This window comes from Pelodiscus sinensis, chromosome 5 (genome assembly GCF_049634645.1).
Source record: "Pelodiscus sinensis isolate JC-2024 chromosome 5, ASM4963464v1, whole genome shotgun sequence".
NCBI lineage: Eukaryota > Metazoa > Chordata > Testudines > Trionychidae > Pelodiscus > Pelodiscus sinensis.
The window spans coordinates 51132044-51149177 of NC_134715.1; the positions used below are offsets into that span (position 1 = coordinate 51132044).

The 17134-nt window shown below is 43.7% G+C and overlaps 1 protein-coding gene across 9 annotated transcripts in view; it reads right to left on the reverse strand.

Annotated features, from left to right (window-relative positions):
- LARP1B (La ribonucleoprotein 1B) overlaps positions 1–17134 on the reverse strand; it is a 115298-nt gene that overhangs the window by 77186 nt on the left and 20978 nt on the right. For 6 of the 9 annotated variants that reach the window (XR_012904143.1, XM_075929959.1, XM_075929958.1 and 3 more), the window contains exons 4-5: positions 11077–11251; positions 149–292 (exon numbers count right to left, since the gene is read on the reverse strand). Coding sequence is in view for 8 of the 9 variants with exons in the window: in XM_075929959.1 (XP_075786074.1) it covers positions 149–292; positions 11077–11251 (319 nt within the window). In the remaining variant the exon portion in view is untranslated. The remainder of the gene's footprint in view (positions 1–148; positions 293–11076; positions 11252–17134) is intronic. The other 3 variants (XM_075929960.1, XM_075929957.1, XM_075929963.1) reach the window with 1 other exon arrangement.

Genomic DNA, 17134 nt, shown 5'->3' on the forward strand with positions numbered 1-17134 from the left:
AGGTCACATGGACAGACTTCAACATCCCGTTTCACAACATACCTACTTTTTAATCAGGGTTTTACTTTCACTAACATTAAAATTTTTATTCATTGAATGATAAATTAAACTTAGGCACTCGGATATCATAATCACAGGAGTCACTTACTTCTTGTCTCGTTTCGTCTGTTGTTGTATGGAAGTAGTTTGCTTGTTTCTGGCTGAGATCTTGAACTATTTCGAGAGCCTGTTCCTTCTTGGCTATCTGGTTTTACGTCATCTAAATGAAGTGGTACCCACCTCTGCTTGTTACCTTAAAAGAATGAAAATTATATATATTCTCAACCTGAACTATAGCGTAGATAGGTGTTTATCATTTAGCTGTTTAGAATATATTGTACTATTCATCTGAAGGGAAGACTTAGTAGCTCTTAAATCATTAGTTTATCTAAAATATATAAACAATAGGAAATATCTTAATACCAAAGCTGTAATGTATCCTAAGTAAAAGATGCATCTTAAGTAAGCTTTGAATCTAGTAAGTGACATGAGTTTGGTCTATCTTAAAGGAGGAACCCCAAGTGGAGGTTACTTACCGTAATTGGAGGTTCTTCAATATGGGCGGTCCCCATCTGTACTCCACAAATGGGTATGTATGCAGGACATGTGCCTGAATCCAGGACTTTCTCAAAGCAATGTCTGTTGGCCTGCACAAGCATAGTTCTCATGGTCTCCTGACCAAGGGCGTAAGAGGCAGAGTGGATTGACACCTCTCCAATTCTTCCTCTTATTGCAAATCCAAACAGGATCCAAAACACAGGGAGATGGCAGGGGAAAGGAATAACGGAATAAGAGGTATGTAACCTCCACTACTTCAAGTCATGGTTCCTGTGCACATTCAGCACATGGGTGACTGGTAAACAGCATGCAAACTAGGGATGTTAAATATTGGTTAATTGGGTAGTCGATTAACCTCATGAATTCTTATCTGTTAGTTGACTCTTCTATAGTCCTCAGGGGTGGGATTGGCAGCCAGTGTGCTCCAATCCCACTCCCAGGGAGCCCGTGCCACTACATACTGCTGCCTCTTACAGAAAGGTGCCAGTCGGGAGCTGGTCCACGAAGAGTGCGAGTTTGAAAACCAGTTCCCCTCACAAACCAGCTGCCTGCCACCCCACGCTGCTGCCTCTGATAGAGATGTAGCGGTGCTGGGTGGCAGAGGGCTCCCTGCCAGTGGAGCTGGCGCAAGTCAGAACTGCCTGGCTCCTAATACACTTTAAATGCAGAGCCACAGAGGAGTTTAGTCCCAGACCCTGGCACAAGCCCGGACTGAGCCAGGCTGCTAAAAAATTTACTGGCATGAATGGGGGCAGAAATGAGTGTAGTCTATAGCATTAATCTATAAGATTTTGCTTATCAGTTAATCAAGTACACTATTACATTCTTAATGCAAACTAGAGGCTGGTAAGAGGAATCTGGTAGCAAAGATGCTTGTAGCACCACTGATCCCACCACTACAAGCACAGCTGCAGCATGAACAAGAGTATACTGCATCACAGATGTGCAACTGTACCAGCATGACTGGGATCTTACAAAACTTACTGACAACTGCAAGAGTTGGTGGGGAGGGGGAGAAAAATCAACAAGTGATGCAGGAGCAAGTGGAAGGGGGTACTGCAAAGTGGGAATGGATTAAATAGATAGTTTCATTCAAGGCTATACACGATGGGATGCAAATGTAATTTCTTGTCCCGGACACTAAAATGCTTAGTTGCAGCACTAATGATTCTGTGTCAAGATGACAGACAAATCTTTCTTTTTAGACATCTTGCCCTGTGATCAGGTGTCCTTCATTGCACCCTGTTCCTTAAGTTCCACGTGCAATATTTCACTCCATCACACAGGCTCAAAAAAATTTGTTTCTTATGGACAGTCCTCAACAGGGATTTGTCCTTGCTCCCTTAAACATGCGCGGCACTGGTTCATGGACCAATACTTGGGAACCACTCGTCTATCTAACCTGCTCTTAAACATGTCTAGTGATTGAGATTACACAACCTCCCTAGGCAATTTATTCCAGTGCTTACCCACCCAGACAGGCAGGAAGTTTTTCCTAATGTCCAACCTAAACCACCCTTGCTACAATTTAAGCCCATTGCTTCTTGTCCTATTATCAGAAGTCATGGAGAACAATTTTTGTTCCTCCTCCTTGTAACACCCTTTCAGATACCTGAAAACTGCTATCCTGCCCCTTCTCAGTCTTCTCTTTTCTAAACTAAACAAAATCTATTCTTTCAGTCTTCCTTCATAGGTCACTTTTTAAATGTCAGGGCAAGACAAGATCTACCTCATCCCTTCCCTAAAATCTCACCCTTTCCTTGAGGCCCTGCCCTCTCTGTTCCCCTCTTCTCCATCATTTGCTGCCCCTAGCTCTTACTCACTCTCACGGGGCTGAGACAGGAGGTGTGGGCTCTGGGGTGGGAAGGAGGGATTTGGAGGTGGGAGGGAGTGTGAAGTGCAAGCTCTGGGAGGGGATATGGGTGCAGGAGGAGGTGGAGAAGGGGATGCTGGGTCAGGGAGGGGGCTCTAGGCTGGAGAGAGTTAGGGTCATGTGGAAGGTTGGGGTGCTGAGCAAGCTGCAGGCTTGTGGATATGAGATATGAGGGTGCAGGAATGTTGGGAGTATGATGGGCTCAGGATACAGATTTGCAATGTGCAGATGGTGCAGGAGTGTTGTAGCAGAAGACTGGGGATGTGGAGGTGCAGGAGTTTGAGGATATGAGAAGCTCAGGACAGGGGGTTCCCAGTGTATAAGAGGTTCACAGTTGGAGTTTGGGGGGTTCAGGAGTGTTATGATGCTGCAAGCAGATGGGGGCTTCCTTCCCTTCTGCACGGGGGGGAGGGAAGGAGGAGTCCTGAAGCTGCGGGCCAGATCCGACATCTCAGGAAGCACACACGTTGCTCCTACCCTTCCCAGAAGCTTCCTGAGACGTCTGATCTGGTGAACAGCACCGGGAATTCTCCCCTATCCCTTGTGGCAGGAAGGCAGACAGGCAGGTAGCACAGGGAAGGAAGTCCCTGGCTGCGCGCCAGATCTCACTTCTTGGAAAGCACTCAGGCTATTTTGGAGAGGAGCAACACGTACTTCTTGAGACACCGGATCTGGCATACAGCCATGGGACCTCCCCCACTGCAGGAAGCTGGCGCTACCTCCATTTTCCCAGGAGGTTGTAGCGCCAGCACAGGCTCCTTCTTGGGGCTGGGAAACTGGAACACCTCTTCATCAATTGGTCATGCCTCTATGTTCGACTGGTTGGTGACCACAGTTCTAGACCTTTAATCATTTTTGTTGATCTTCTCTAGATGTTCTCCAATTTCTCTACATCTTTCTTGAAATGTGGTGCCCAGAACAGGACACAACCTAAATGAGGCCTAAATAGTGCAGAAGAATTATTTTTCCTGTCTTGCTCACAATACTCCTTTTAATGCATCCCAGAATCATGTTTGCTCCTCCCCCCCACCCAAACAGTGTGTCACTGTTGACTCATATTTAGCTTGTGGTTCCACTAGATTCCTTTCTGCAGTACCCTTTCCTAGACAGTTGCTTCCCATTCTGTATGTGTGAAATTGATTGTTTCTTCCTAAATGGAGTACTTCACATTGGTCCTTATTAAACTTAATCCTATTTACCTGAGACCATTTTGTCCAGATCATTTTGAATCTTGACCCTATCCTACGAAGCACTTGCAACCCCTCCCAGCTTGGGATCATCTTCAAACTTAATAAGCGTACTCTCTATGCCAATATCTAAATCATTGATAAAGCTATTGAACAGATCCAGTCCCAAAACAGACCCCTGCGGAACCCCACTTCTTATGCCCTTCCAGCATGACTCTGAACCATTAATAACTACTCTTGGATAATGGTTATCCAGCAAGTTATGCACCCAGCTTACAGTAGCCCTGTAGGAGTGGTGCTGGCCAGCATTTGGTGATTAAAGGGTTCAACTCCTGTAGCTAGGGAATGCTGACAGGGAGTCAAGAAAGTCAATGGGAGAGGGTGTTGAAATTTGAATTGAAAGATATACCTGCTTGCTGTTTTCTTTGTGGGAGTTTTTTAAGCTAAGATCTGGGGAAACAATATTAACTGAACCAGGTAGAACTAGCATACCTACAAGAATACTGGGCACAGAAATGGATTGTACCTTGAAGCACAAATAAGTAGATAGGAAAATGTCTATTTAGTCATGTTCAGGTTATTTTCTGTGTTTTGATTTTTGGTTAAACTTCTCTGTGCCTCTCCATACACTTTATTTTAAGCTGTAGCCCAGAGATACCATTTTCTCTGTGTTTTAATTTGCTCTTCTCTCAGTTGCTCTGTAACCCATCAATTAAATATGCTTTTCCAATTACATATTTTTGTTTTGTTAATATAATCACCTTTTTAAGGCAATGATTTGTTTCTTGTGTCCTGGAAGGTAGTAGAAGTTACCTCGCCTAAGACTAAGAGAAAAAGTTAAAAAACAAAGAATAGTCTAGCAGCACCTTAACGACTAATGAAATATGTAGATGGTATCATGAGCTTTTGTGGGTACAACCCACTTCCTTAGATGACTGGAGTATTAAAAGTCCAGATCCAAGAATAAGTAAGGGAAAAGGGGGAGAGAGGAGAGAAAAAAAAATAGAAAAAAAATAGTGAATTAGATTGTTCAAGTTACAAGAGGCTCATAAGAACAATTTGCACCTCTGTAAGTACCCATTGATAGGTTAAGTCATTAGGATGTGGAAGGTAGTGTGCGAGCAAGCCAATATCTTTATTCTTTCATCTCTGATAGGAATCAAACTTGCAAATGAAGTTAAATTCTCTGTGTATTTGGCTTGTGGAATTGGCCTGAAACAAACAACACAGTGACATTAGTGAGTGGCCAGGAAGATAAAAGTGCCCGGGAAGGTTTGTGTGTGTTACCTTTCCAAATATCTGTCTTGTGTCCATTCATTCTTTCCCATAGAGACTGTCCAGTTTGGCCAATATATATGGCAGTGGGGCATTGCTGGCATAGATCTTATTAGTGGATGTGCAGTTAAATGAACCCATGATGTAGTGGCTAATGTGATTGGATCCAATGATGAAATCACTTGTGTAGATGTGTGAACAGAATTGGAACCCGGACCTATTGCAGAGGTGGGTTCCTGGGTGATTATGATGGAGGTGTATTGTGTGGTTACTGACAAGAATTTGTTTGAGATTAGGGGGTTGTCTGTAGAAAAGGACTGACCTTTCCCCCAAGGCTTGTGAGAGTGAGGAGTCATTTTCCAGGATAGGTTGTAAATTGTTGAGAATGCACTGGAGAGTTGTAAGTTGTGGACTGTAGGTGATTACAAGTGGAATTCTGTTTTCTCTTCTTGGCCTGTCTCAAAGTAGTTCATGTCTGGGTACTCTTCTGGCTCTGTTGATCTGTTTTTTCACTTCTCTGGGTGGGTTTTAAAAATGCTCTATATAGATCCTGCAGGAGTTCGTCTCTGTGAGATTGGAGCAAATCTGGTTGTATCTTAGGGCTTGGCTGTAAACAATAGATTGAGAAAAGTGTCTTGGATGGAAGTTAGAAGCATGAAGTTAAGTGTAGCGGTCGGTAGGTTTCCAGTATATGGTGGTGGAAATGTGTCCATCATGTAATTGTACTGTAGTATCAAGGAAGTAGATCTCATGTAGACTGATCCAGGCTTTTAAGAATTTCACCAACTGCCACCCCACCATCAACCTCAGCCTGGATCAGTCCACATGAGGGATTCACTTTCGGGAGCTTTTCAAGCAGAAGCCTATAGAGAGAAGGTATTTAATGTCTCTTGCAGGCCTCCACTTTCTGTACTTGGAATGCCAGAGAAGGGAACAGTCTTGACAAGTGCCAGCTAGATTGTATTTTCCTAGTTTATTGATAAGGTCATGAGAGATATCCGACTTCACAACTTTCGCCATCAAATGCCTTCAGAAGCAAAGCTTCTGGGCAGAAAGGAGCGCAGAATTATATGCCTCACCCATTCGGTATAGGGAGCACTGATATTTATCACCTGATGGAGAAGATCAAGGGCATAGTCCCAGAACTGGGGAGACGTTTCCCAACCAGGAAGAAAAATATTCTACGATACAGTACAAGTTTTAAATAACTTAAGAATAAAACTATTGATAAATGGTTTCTTTATAAGTTATGCAATAGAGAAGGACAATTTTGACTCAGGGAGCTAACTGAGGAAGTATCTGAGCCATTATCTATCATCTTTGAAAAGTCATGGAAGAGATTCCAAAAGACTGAAAAAGAGAAAATATAGTGTCCATCTATACAAAGGGAAATAAATAAGGAAAACCCAAGAAACTACAGGCAGCCAACTTAATTCCTATACCCGGGAAAGATAATGGAGCAAATAATTAAGGAATCCATTTGTAAACATCTGGAAGGTAAGGTGTTAAGTAACAGTCAACATGGATCCATAAAGAACAAATCATGTCAAAACAACCTGGTAACTTTTTTTAAAGTGATAAACCTTATGGATAAGGGGGAAGCAGTAGAGGCAGTACACCTACACTTTAGTAAAGCTCTTTATACTGTGTTACGTTACTTTCTTATAAATAAACTAGCAAATGTACCTGGCATTGCTCAGGTCCTTAACTCAATTAAGGTCTTTTTAATGAAAGGAAAATGTACAGTTAATTTTTATTTAAGATTTCTTTAAAAAGGCATTGCTAAATGTTTTCTGGGTTTTTCTTTTTTGTAAATTTTTAAAAAAGGAATTCCATCAAGTGTATTTTGTTTCTTCATCTTTAAAAACTTATTCACTTGGTTTTAACCAACAAGGGCTAAAGTCAGTTTGGTTTCCAACAACATTTTCTTCTAGTTGTCTTCTAGCATTGATTTAGCTGTGCCAAAACAGAGCACTACTCCAAATTTCTCGGTTTTCTCTTTTCTGTGAGGTTAAGCGAAGCAATCCCATTTCAGGTTCATCCAGTCTCTTTCAACATTCACTCAATATGTCAATACCAAGGGCTGATTTGGTAAATCTCTCTCTTTTTCTGTTTAGTTTTATGAGAAGCAATCCCATTCCAGGCACATCTCATTTCCCTGATAAAATCAAACCCTTACATTGCTTTCAGTAATGTTAACAGGAAACTGTATACCAAATGTAGTGGTCCTAGCTCTTACCGTTTAGGTGTTCTTGATCTGACAGACCGACCAACTCTAAAATAAATAGACTAGGGAAATACAACATAGATGGGGCTACAATAAGGTAGGTGCATACCTGGTTGGAGAACTGTTCTCAGAGAGTAGTTATCAATGGCTCACAGTCATGCTGGAAGGGGATAACAAGTGGGATTCTGCAAGGATCAGTTTTGGGACCAGTTCTGTTCAAGATCTTCATCAACAATTTATATCATGGCATTGAGTGCACACTTATAAAGTTTGTAGACTTACAACCAAGCTGGCAGGAGTTGCAAGTGCTTTAGAGGATAGAATTATCATTCAAAATTATCTGGATAAACTGGGAAAACAGTCTAAAGTAAATAGGAAGAAATTCAATAAGGACAAATAGAATACTCTACTTAGGAACAATCAGTTTTGCACATATAAAATGTGAAGTTACTGTTTAGGAAGGCGCACTACAGAAAGGGATCTGAGGGTAATAGCGGACCATAAACTAAATAGGACTCAACAACGTAACACTGTTGCAAAAAAGCAAAGTGATCTGGGACACATTAACAGGAGTCTTGTAAAAAAAAAAAAAAAAACCACAAGTAGTAATTATTCTGCTCTACACTATCCTGATTAGGCCTCAACTGGAGTATTGTGTCCAGGTCTGGGCACCACTTTTCAGGAAAGATGTAGAGAAATTGGAGAAGATTCAGAGAAGAGGAACAAAAATGATTAAAGATCTCGAAAGCGTGACCTATGAGGGAAGATTAAAATAGCTGGGTTTGTTTAGCCTGTAAAAGAAAAGACAAAGGAGACATAACAGCTTTCAAGTATTTAAAAGGCTGTTACAAGGAGGAGGGTGAGAAACTGTTCTTAACTTCTTATGATAGGACAAGAAGCAATGGCTTAAATTGCAGCATGGAAGATTTAGGCCAGATAGCAGGAAAAACTTCTTGTCAGGATGATTAAGCATTGGAATAAATTGCCTAGGGAGGTTGTGGAATCTTCATCATTAGAGATTTTTAAGAGTAGGTTAGACAAATATCTATCAGGGATGATCAGATGATGCTTGGTCCTGCTATGAGGGCAGGGGACTGGATTTTATGACCTCTCCAGGTCCCTTCCCATAGTGTTCTATGATTCTGTGTGTCAATAAGGAACTGAAGAGACATTGATCCACACTGCCTCTTATACATTTAGCTGGAAGTAGAAAGTAAGCTACTGTACATGTATGAGCTAGTGGATGCTGCTATAAAGTATTTCCAGATTTAGATGCAGGGCGTATAAGCATACCTCTGTGTGTAATATAGATAGAGACCAGTATTCAAAGAAAAACATGTGATACCTTCATAACAGAAAGAAGAGACCTCAGTTCCAAGCAATGAACATTTTCTTGACAATGTTAAGATGTTTGTTATACTTCAGCATATCACATTAAGATAAGAGATATAAGAGAAATATCTTAAATACCAAAAGGGTAAAAAAGATATCATATAGCTCATTAACCATAACATCTGCTATTGTGCAGTTGGTTCGGAGGAGGGAGAGTCATCTTAAGTGGTATGCCCCCCCAAAAAGGGGGGGGGGGCCAAAATGAAATCATGAATTAAAAAAAAGTCAGGGATCAACAAATCAACCAGATAATTCCAATTTAAGTTCTTCAAACTTTTGATGTAAAACATATATATATTGAAGTTGACACACATTTTTTGCATCAACACAAGTTTAGAAGCACTCACCCTTATTACAAAAACTAATAGCTTCAATGTGACAGAACACCAACACATCCTTCATCCCTGTAGTGCAAACCTGTTTTAACAGGTATTATTTTTTGCCTGATTTATAGGTGCAAATGATACCAACCTGTGTCCCAAAGCCTGAAATTCTCTGCTAATACAAGACAAATTTTATTCTTGCCTGGCATATGACAAAAGAGAGACAAGAATATGAACTATGTAATTCGCTAGAAGAAGAAATCCACTGTTTTTGGAATTTCCGGTTTTGCGCGTTATCTAATATTTATAACTCTAGATCAAATATTTTATGAAGTGTTCTGCAATTTCTGTATTTATTTGCCTTAAATGCTAGTATACAACATATGAAGACTTTCTTCGAGCTGAGGGCTTAAAGATCTCAGGTCATTTTCCAATTTCAGACAAAGTTCTTACAAAATTGTGCTGTCCCACAAACTGATCCCAGCGTTACTTAATCCATTTGAGTTTACAAAATACATACAATACAGTATCCACTTTATTTTCCATATTTTATTGTGGAGAAGACTATTTTAAAGAGATGCCCCCTCTTCCAACTAGCTTGTGCAGGCTAAGACAGAAGGGGAAATCAACAGATTCAGAATAACTTCTTCCTCTAGATCAGTGATTCTCAAACTTTCATACTGGTAATCCCTTTCCCACAGCAAACCTCTAAGTGCAGCCCACTCTTTTGAATTAAAAACTTTATTTATATTTAACACAATTATAAATGCTGAAGGAGAAACGGCGTTTGGGAGTGGAGGCTCACAGCTTGTGATTTCCAAGTACAGGCAGTCCCTGAGTTACGCGGATCCGACTTACGTCGGATCCGCAGTTACGAACAGGGCACTTCCTCTCCCTGGTCTCGAGCAGACCAGGGAGAGGAAGCAAAGCGGCGGCGGAACGCGCGGCCAGCTGACAGCCCAGACGCGTCTGGGCTGTCAGCTGGCCGCGCGCTCCGCTCTGCTCCCCCCCCCCCCCCCCCGCAGACCAGGGGGAGGGGGAGGGGGAGGGGGAGGGGGAGGGGGAGCAGAGCAGAGCGGCGGAAAGCGCAGCCAGCTGACAGCCCAGACGCGTCTGGGCTGTCAGCTGGCCGCGCGTTCCGCCGCTCTGCTGTGCTCCGCTCTGCTCCCCCTGATCTGCGGGGGGGGGGGGGGGGGGGGGGAGCAGAGCGGAGCACGCGGCCAGCTGACAGCCCAGATGCGTCTGGGCTGTCAGCTGGCCGCGTGTTCTGCCGCTCTGCTCCCCCTCCCCCTGGTCTGCAAACCATGGGGGGGGGGGGGGAAGCAGAGCGGAGCACGCGGCCAGCTGACAGCTCAGACGCGTCTGGGCTGTCAGCTGGCCGCGCGTTCCGCCGCTCTGCTCTACTCTGCTCCCCCTCCCCCTGGTCTGCAGACCTGGGGGACGGGGAGCAGAGCAGAGCAAAGCCCCGGAGCCCGAGGGCAGCAGGATAGCCACGGCGCGTCTGGGCTGTCCCGCTGCCCCCGTGCTCCGCAGCTTTGCTCCGGACGCCTGTAGTACAGCAGCTGGGGCGCTGCTGGTTGGTCCCGTAGCGCCGCTCTGGGTGCCACTGGACCAACCCAGCAGCACCCCAGCTGCTCTGCCCCAGGTGTCCTCTAGTCAGCAGCTGCTGAAAATGACCAGTGGCTGACTACAGGAAGCCCCTGCCCCGGGCTTCCTGGAATCAGCCGCTGATCAGTTTCAGCAGCAGCTGACTTGGGGATGCCTGGGGTTCTTAAGTTGAATCTGTATGTAAGTCAGAACTGGCGTCCAGATTCAGCCACTGTTGAAACTGATCAGTTTCAGCAGCGGCTGAATCTGGACGCCAGTTCCGACTTACATACAGATTCAACTTAAGAACAAACCTACAGTCCCTATCTTGTACGTAACCCGGGGACTGCCTGTAACAACCTTGTGACCTCCTGTGGGAGGGATCACATCCCACAGTTTGAGAAGCCCTGCTCTGGATGGCTCTCAGGAAGGCATAGAGCACACATTCACAAGTTTACTTTTCTATGACAAATCGTGACACCTCAGAAATATCAAGAGAGGAGTAGTTTTAAAACTTTACACTACAAATACATTTAAAAAATCCTCTCATGCACATGCCAGAAGAAAAAATAGAAAAGCAACTCAGTTACAATTTTGTATAATGCCTAGACCAACCTTTTTTCCTTTGATTGTTATGAGCCTCATCTTCACTGATACTTTCTCCAGGACCATCTGGCTTTGCTTGCAGGTTCTCAATTTCACTGCTTGCACTCTTTTCAGTTTTCTCCTCATTTTCTTTATTTAGAGGCTTTTTATTCTGATTAATAGTTTTACACTGCAAGAGACATTGCTAAATATTTTCATGATTGTATGGATGCTGGCAGCATAAGATACCTTGAATACAAGTTTCCATACTTAACATGACTTAAGTGTTTTTCATTCTTTGGGCATGACAAACTCCAAAATTATGAGGTGTGTAAATTATAAATTGTTTCCATTAAAAGAGTCTAAGTTTTTCAAATGTTTTAAGTCCTCCTGGTTACAAAAAATAACTTTAGAATGCAAACACAACTAATAGATGGACTAAATATGAAACACTGCAGAAAATATAGTTTAGGGATGTTAAATATCAGTTCATTGAATAGTTGCATAACCTCATTAATTCTTATCGGTTTCTCAACTAGTCTATAGTCCCCAGAGGTGGGGCCAGCAGCTTGTGCGCTCCAGTCTCACTCCCGAGGAGCTCCCTATCACTCTGCATTGCTGCCTCAGATATAGTGCAGGGTGCCAGGCTGGTCTGCAAGGGGAACCAGTTTAAAAACTAGCTCACCTTGCAGATCGGCTGCCTGTCACTCTGCACTGCTGCCTCTGATAGTGACAGGGAACAGGCAAAGACTGTGGAGTGACCGGGAAGAGGCACCGGCTGAGCTCCTGGACCTGGTGCGGGCCGGAACTTAACTGGGCTGTCTGCCCACCTGGCTCCTAATACACTTTAATTGCTGAGCTGCAGCGGGGATAGGTACCAGACCTGGAGTGAACCAGAACTGAGCCAGGCTACCAGCCAGCGGGCTAAAAAAATGTACTGGCCGGGGGTAAGAATGCACGTAGTCTATAGCATTAACCTATAAGCTTTTGTGTATCGGTTAATCGACTACACTATTACATCCCGAGTACAATTATATAATTCTCATAACAATGTATAGACTATATCTTGTTAAAGTGCAATGATTTATTTATGGCAAAATATAAAAAACGGAAATTAAACTTATTGCATTCAAAGTGTGTGGTCCCTTTCCACTGGGGCATAAGAATTTGGACCACACGCCTGAGAGCAGAGAATTCTTGCAAGCAGAAGCTATTCTCCTCATGCTTTACTCTGGAGATATAAAGAGTGAAGTGGACTGGACTGACCACCTCCAGTTCCTTCTCTACTGTGACTCTTGTCATGATCCAAAGTAGAAGAGAAGGAAGGTGGGTAATGGAATACAGCTAGGGACTGCACCTTTCAAATAACTCCAGTTACAATAAGATAATGTAGCTTGCCCTTCTTCTAGTGCTGGTTCCTATGTATATTCCACTGTAGGTGACAAACAGTACTCAGAGGAGGATGGCGCAAGGAGGCAAGAAGTAGTACTGCTTACAGAAATGCTGTCCCAAATGATGCGTCAGAGGTGTCTCGGGACCAAGGAATAATGCCTCCTAAATGTGTGGATGCAGCTCCATACAGCTACCCTGCAGCTATCAAGCTGGGGCATCTCTTCAAGTGACACTACAGAGGTTTCTTAGGTCCTTGTAGAGAGCATTTTCCCTATGAGGTGAAGCAAACTGTACCACAGAGTGAGAGATCCACTCAGATCCTCTGGGGGGATATAACTTGTCCTCATACTTGTTCTGCTATGGCAACAAATAGTCTAGGTAATTTTCTGATCTGTTTCATTCACTGCAGGTAAAAAACTAATACTAACAGGAAATACCATCTTCCTGCTAAAGGCATGAGCCTGCAGGAAAAATAAAACAGGTAAGTGAACTGACTGGTTTATGTGAAATTCTAGAAGTCTTGTAGGAATGAATTTCAGGTGTAGTTGTATTGAAACTTGGTCCCTATGGACTATTAAAGCTTCAGTCACTAGGCTCTCAAATTCACCTATCCTTTTGGCTAAAGTGATGGCAGTGAGGAACATGACCTCTTCTAACAGATGAAACATGGAACACATAATTAAAGAGGGATTTAGAAGATCCCAGTGAGGGGTTGGTTACTTACTGGTGCAAAGTTTCTAAACAAACCCTTCAAAAACCTGGCTTTATTCAATGAAAAAAGACTGAGTAATCGTCCATTAGCAGGAGTCATGCTAGTATGTGGCCAGATGAATCTGTAGCAAGCTAAGAGGAATGCATGGTTTTTCTGGGCTCAAAAACCAAAACATTTCCACTTGACGAGGTAGCATATTCCCATCATTTTCTTTCTATGTTGAAGAATAGTTTTCAGATCAGGGCATTCTAGGCTTGATGTCCTCAAAACAGCAAGCTCTGGAAGGAGAGCATCTGGCTTGGAATCTCTGATGCTGCCTCTCTCTCAGGTCAAGATATCTTGAATCTGAATGCTGACAGGTAGACAAGATGACATTTGCAGGAGACTTGGCAACCAGATCTGTTTGAGCTGTTTGGGGATGATGAGGAGGTCTTTATGCCTTGTTCAGTCAAATCTTCCAAAAACCTTAAGTAACAGAGGGATGACAAAGAAGAAATAGCTCAAATGATGTGATCAAGGCAGTTGTATACCATCACTTCTGGAGTACACTCTTGCAGCTCCTTGGAGGAATAAAACGTTGCCATTCCTGTATTGCTGAAGACAAAGAGGTCCAAAGTGGAAGGTTCCCCCACTGACTGAAGAGCTTGTTTAACATTGAATCATGTAGTTCAACGTTTCTGATAGGTGACAAAAATGCAGCTGATGCTGTTCACTAGTGAATTCTGAACTCTATTCCCTTAGCTAGAAAAAAGAACATCTTTCTCTGCTTTCTTTAGGGTAGAGGCACAGGCAGGCTCGTTCTAGTATTGGCTTTATTTTGTGGAAGCACTGTAGCTAAAAACTTATCATTTAAGGAAATCTGGAATGCTCCCACCACTCTAACAACTCTTGAAATCGTTTATGATCATCTGGAGGAAGATCATCACCTCATTTGGTGATGAGGACACACCCTCATTGGCTTCAGCTATACCAACAGATCTGGCTCACCTTCCTCTTCTTCCAGGTGCTCAGAGGAAAGGTTTTGATTGACACTTTGGAGGGGTGGAGTGGTAAGATTCCCAACTGCATCACCTGGATTCCAAGTTCCACACACAAAGGCACCATGGGACCCAATCAAGAAACTGAGAAGACAATAGTAGGTCACAGTGGTTAGAGTCATTGAGTACCATCCATCTTTGGGTGGGTTGCGCTCTTTCTGTGGCCAAGACTGGATCCAAAAAGATTCTCAATCCCCTACCTCAGCAGATCACTCTAGGTGGAGGTGAAGCGGACTCTCCTGACCATGAAAAGGTTGGATATGGCTCCTCTGCCAGTACTGTTGAGGCAAAACCATGGTTAATGGACAAGACAGGAGATAAGACTTCTTCCAGAAAAAAGGGTTACTCACCTTGTACATTAAATAAGGTTCTTTAAGATGGTTGTCCTTGTGGGTGCTCCACCTTAGGTGTCTGGGGCACCAATGCATCTCTAGTTGGAGATTTTAGGTAGCAGTGCCCTTGGTAGGCTGCATGTGCAGCAGACAGCTTGTGCAGTGCCACTACTATGCATGCACAGCCAACTATCCCTTCAGTTCCTTCTCTGCCCAGGCAAAATGTCTATGTCCAAAGCAGAAGGAGAAAAGGTGGGTGGTGGAGCACCCACAGAGACAGCCATCTTGAAGAACCTCTGTTACTGCACAAGGTAACTCTTTCCTTCTTCTAGTAGTGTCCCTGTGGTTGCTCTACCTTAAGTGACTATGGAGCAGTACCCGTGATCAGAGGCAGGAGCTTCAACTAGTCAGTGTCATACATGATAGCTGGAATGGTGTACCCAAACCGAGTATCATGGGACAGGTAAGTAACAAGAGCATAATGCTTCGAAAACATGTGGATCAGGGACCATGTTGCAGATCTACAAATGTCTGAAGAGGGATGCTATGCAGGTAAGCTGTAGAAGCCGCCATGGCCCTCAAAGTGTGCATGTAGCTGCAACGGAGGATCTCAGCCAAAGGTGCAGTAAGAAAGCCTCATGCAGTTCATTATCCACCTGGAGAGTCTCTGGGTCGAAATGGCCATAACCAAAGAACTCTCTGTAGTAGAAATAAACAACCTTGTTGACTTGTGGATTTGTTTAGATCTGTCCAAATAAAGGACAATTGTCCTGCAATATCCAGCATGTGCCGTGCAGCCTGCTTATCGTCAGCATGAGACTTCGGAAAGACGACAGGTTGGTTTATGGATTTATTGCAATGAAAGGCAGCTGGGACCTTGGGGAGGAACATGGGCGTGAGTGGAGAACCACTTTGTCCTTATGGAATACTGTCAAGGCAGAGTCCACCATCAGTGTGACAATTTCACCCATTCTCCTGGCAGATGTGACTGTTACCCAGAAGGCCACTTTTATAGAAAGGTGGAGCATATTGCCATGGGCTCAAATGGCTTCCTGGTGAGAGCCCATAACACTAAACTGAGGTCCCAGGCTGGAACTGGGGGCAAGTAGGTGAGTAAGTGTTCTAAATACCCTTCAGGAAGCACTTGATTGAGTGGGAGAAAACAGATTTGTTGCCTGATGGGTAGGTGAAAGTCTGTTACAGCAGTGAGGTGAACCGTTAGGGAGCTGAGAGCTAGGTAGTTGTATCGTTGATGGATGCAAGTGTTTTTGTACTGTCCAAACTTGCCCCTTAGAGAAAAGATTTTCTGATTGTTATTCTGCAACTGTTTCATAAAATTTGTTTGACCTGATTGGTGAATGTTGTTTCTACTGAGGTGAACCAATAAGGAACCACACCTGGAGGTAAAGTATTTTTAGGCACAGATGATGAAGTTGGCTGCCCTCTTGTCAGGAGATGAGAAAGCAACAGATGTCTGAAGCAAGTAAATGTACCATGTATGCCTATGCCTATGCCAAGCTGGAGCAATAAGTATCACCGTGGCTGCGTCCAGCCTTATTTTGTTGATTACTTGATAAAAGAGCAGAATTGGCGAGAAAGTACAGAGGAGTGATGCAGTCCATGTTGCTGTGAACATGACCCCAAGACAGTGTATGCCAAAGCCCTACACAAACAATACTGTGGACACTTCCTTTTGGCATTGGTTGCAAACAAGTCCACTGTTGGGAAGCCCCAGTCCATGAACTATTGAAGGAGGACTCTGGAGTCATTTCCCATTATGGCTGGAGTTGAAATTCCTGCTGAGATCATCTGCAGTGACATTGTCCTTGCTTGGTAGATAGGAGGCTTATAGGTACATGTTGCATGCAATGTACCATATCCAGAGGCAGACAGCCTCCCTTCATAGGCGGTAGGATCTGACACCTCCCAGCCTGTTGATTTAATACATGGTTCTTTGATTGTCTGTAGATATGTATACCGTGTTGTTGTGTCTGAGGTGTAGGAAATGCTGGCATGCATAAAATACTGCTCTGAGCTCTAGTATGTTTATGTGCAGGTTGGAGTCCTGTGGGGACCATCACACCTGAGTTCTGAGAGAACCTGAGTGTGCTCCCTAGCTGAGAAGAGATGCACCTATTGTTATGGTCACAGATGGGCATTGTTTGTGAAAAGGTACTCCAACACACACATTTCTTGAGTTTGACCACCAGGCCAGGGATTGTTTGATCCTGACTGGGATTGATACCAGTTTGTTGATGCTGTGGAAGAATGGGTTGTATACAGTTCTTAGCCATATTGCATAGGTCTCATTTTCAGTCCGGAATGCTGTACTACTGAAGTGGCTGCTGCCATGTGCCCAAGTAACTGGAGACATGTTTGTGTGGAGACTTGTGGGCTGGATTGGACCAATGAAACAAGGCCCTGTATAGTCTGGAACCTTTGTTGTGGCAGAGAAGCTATAGCATCTATGCAATCGAGACGGGCCCCTCCAAAACCTCATAGAGATGGGGTGAGCAAATATGGAGACCCCCCTCTATCGGAGGGTGAAAGGCCAGGATATCAGCCAGGTGAACTTGGAGTGATGAAAGTGATAAATTTTGTTGTTTCAGGTGCAT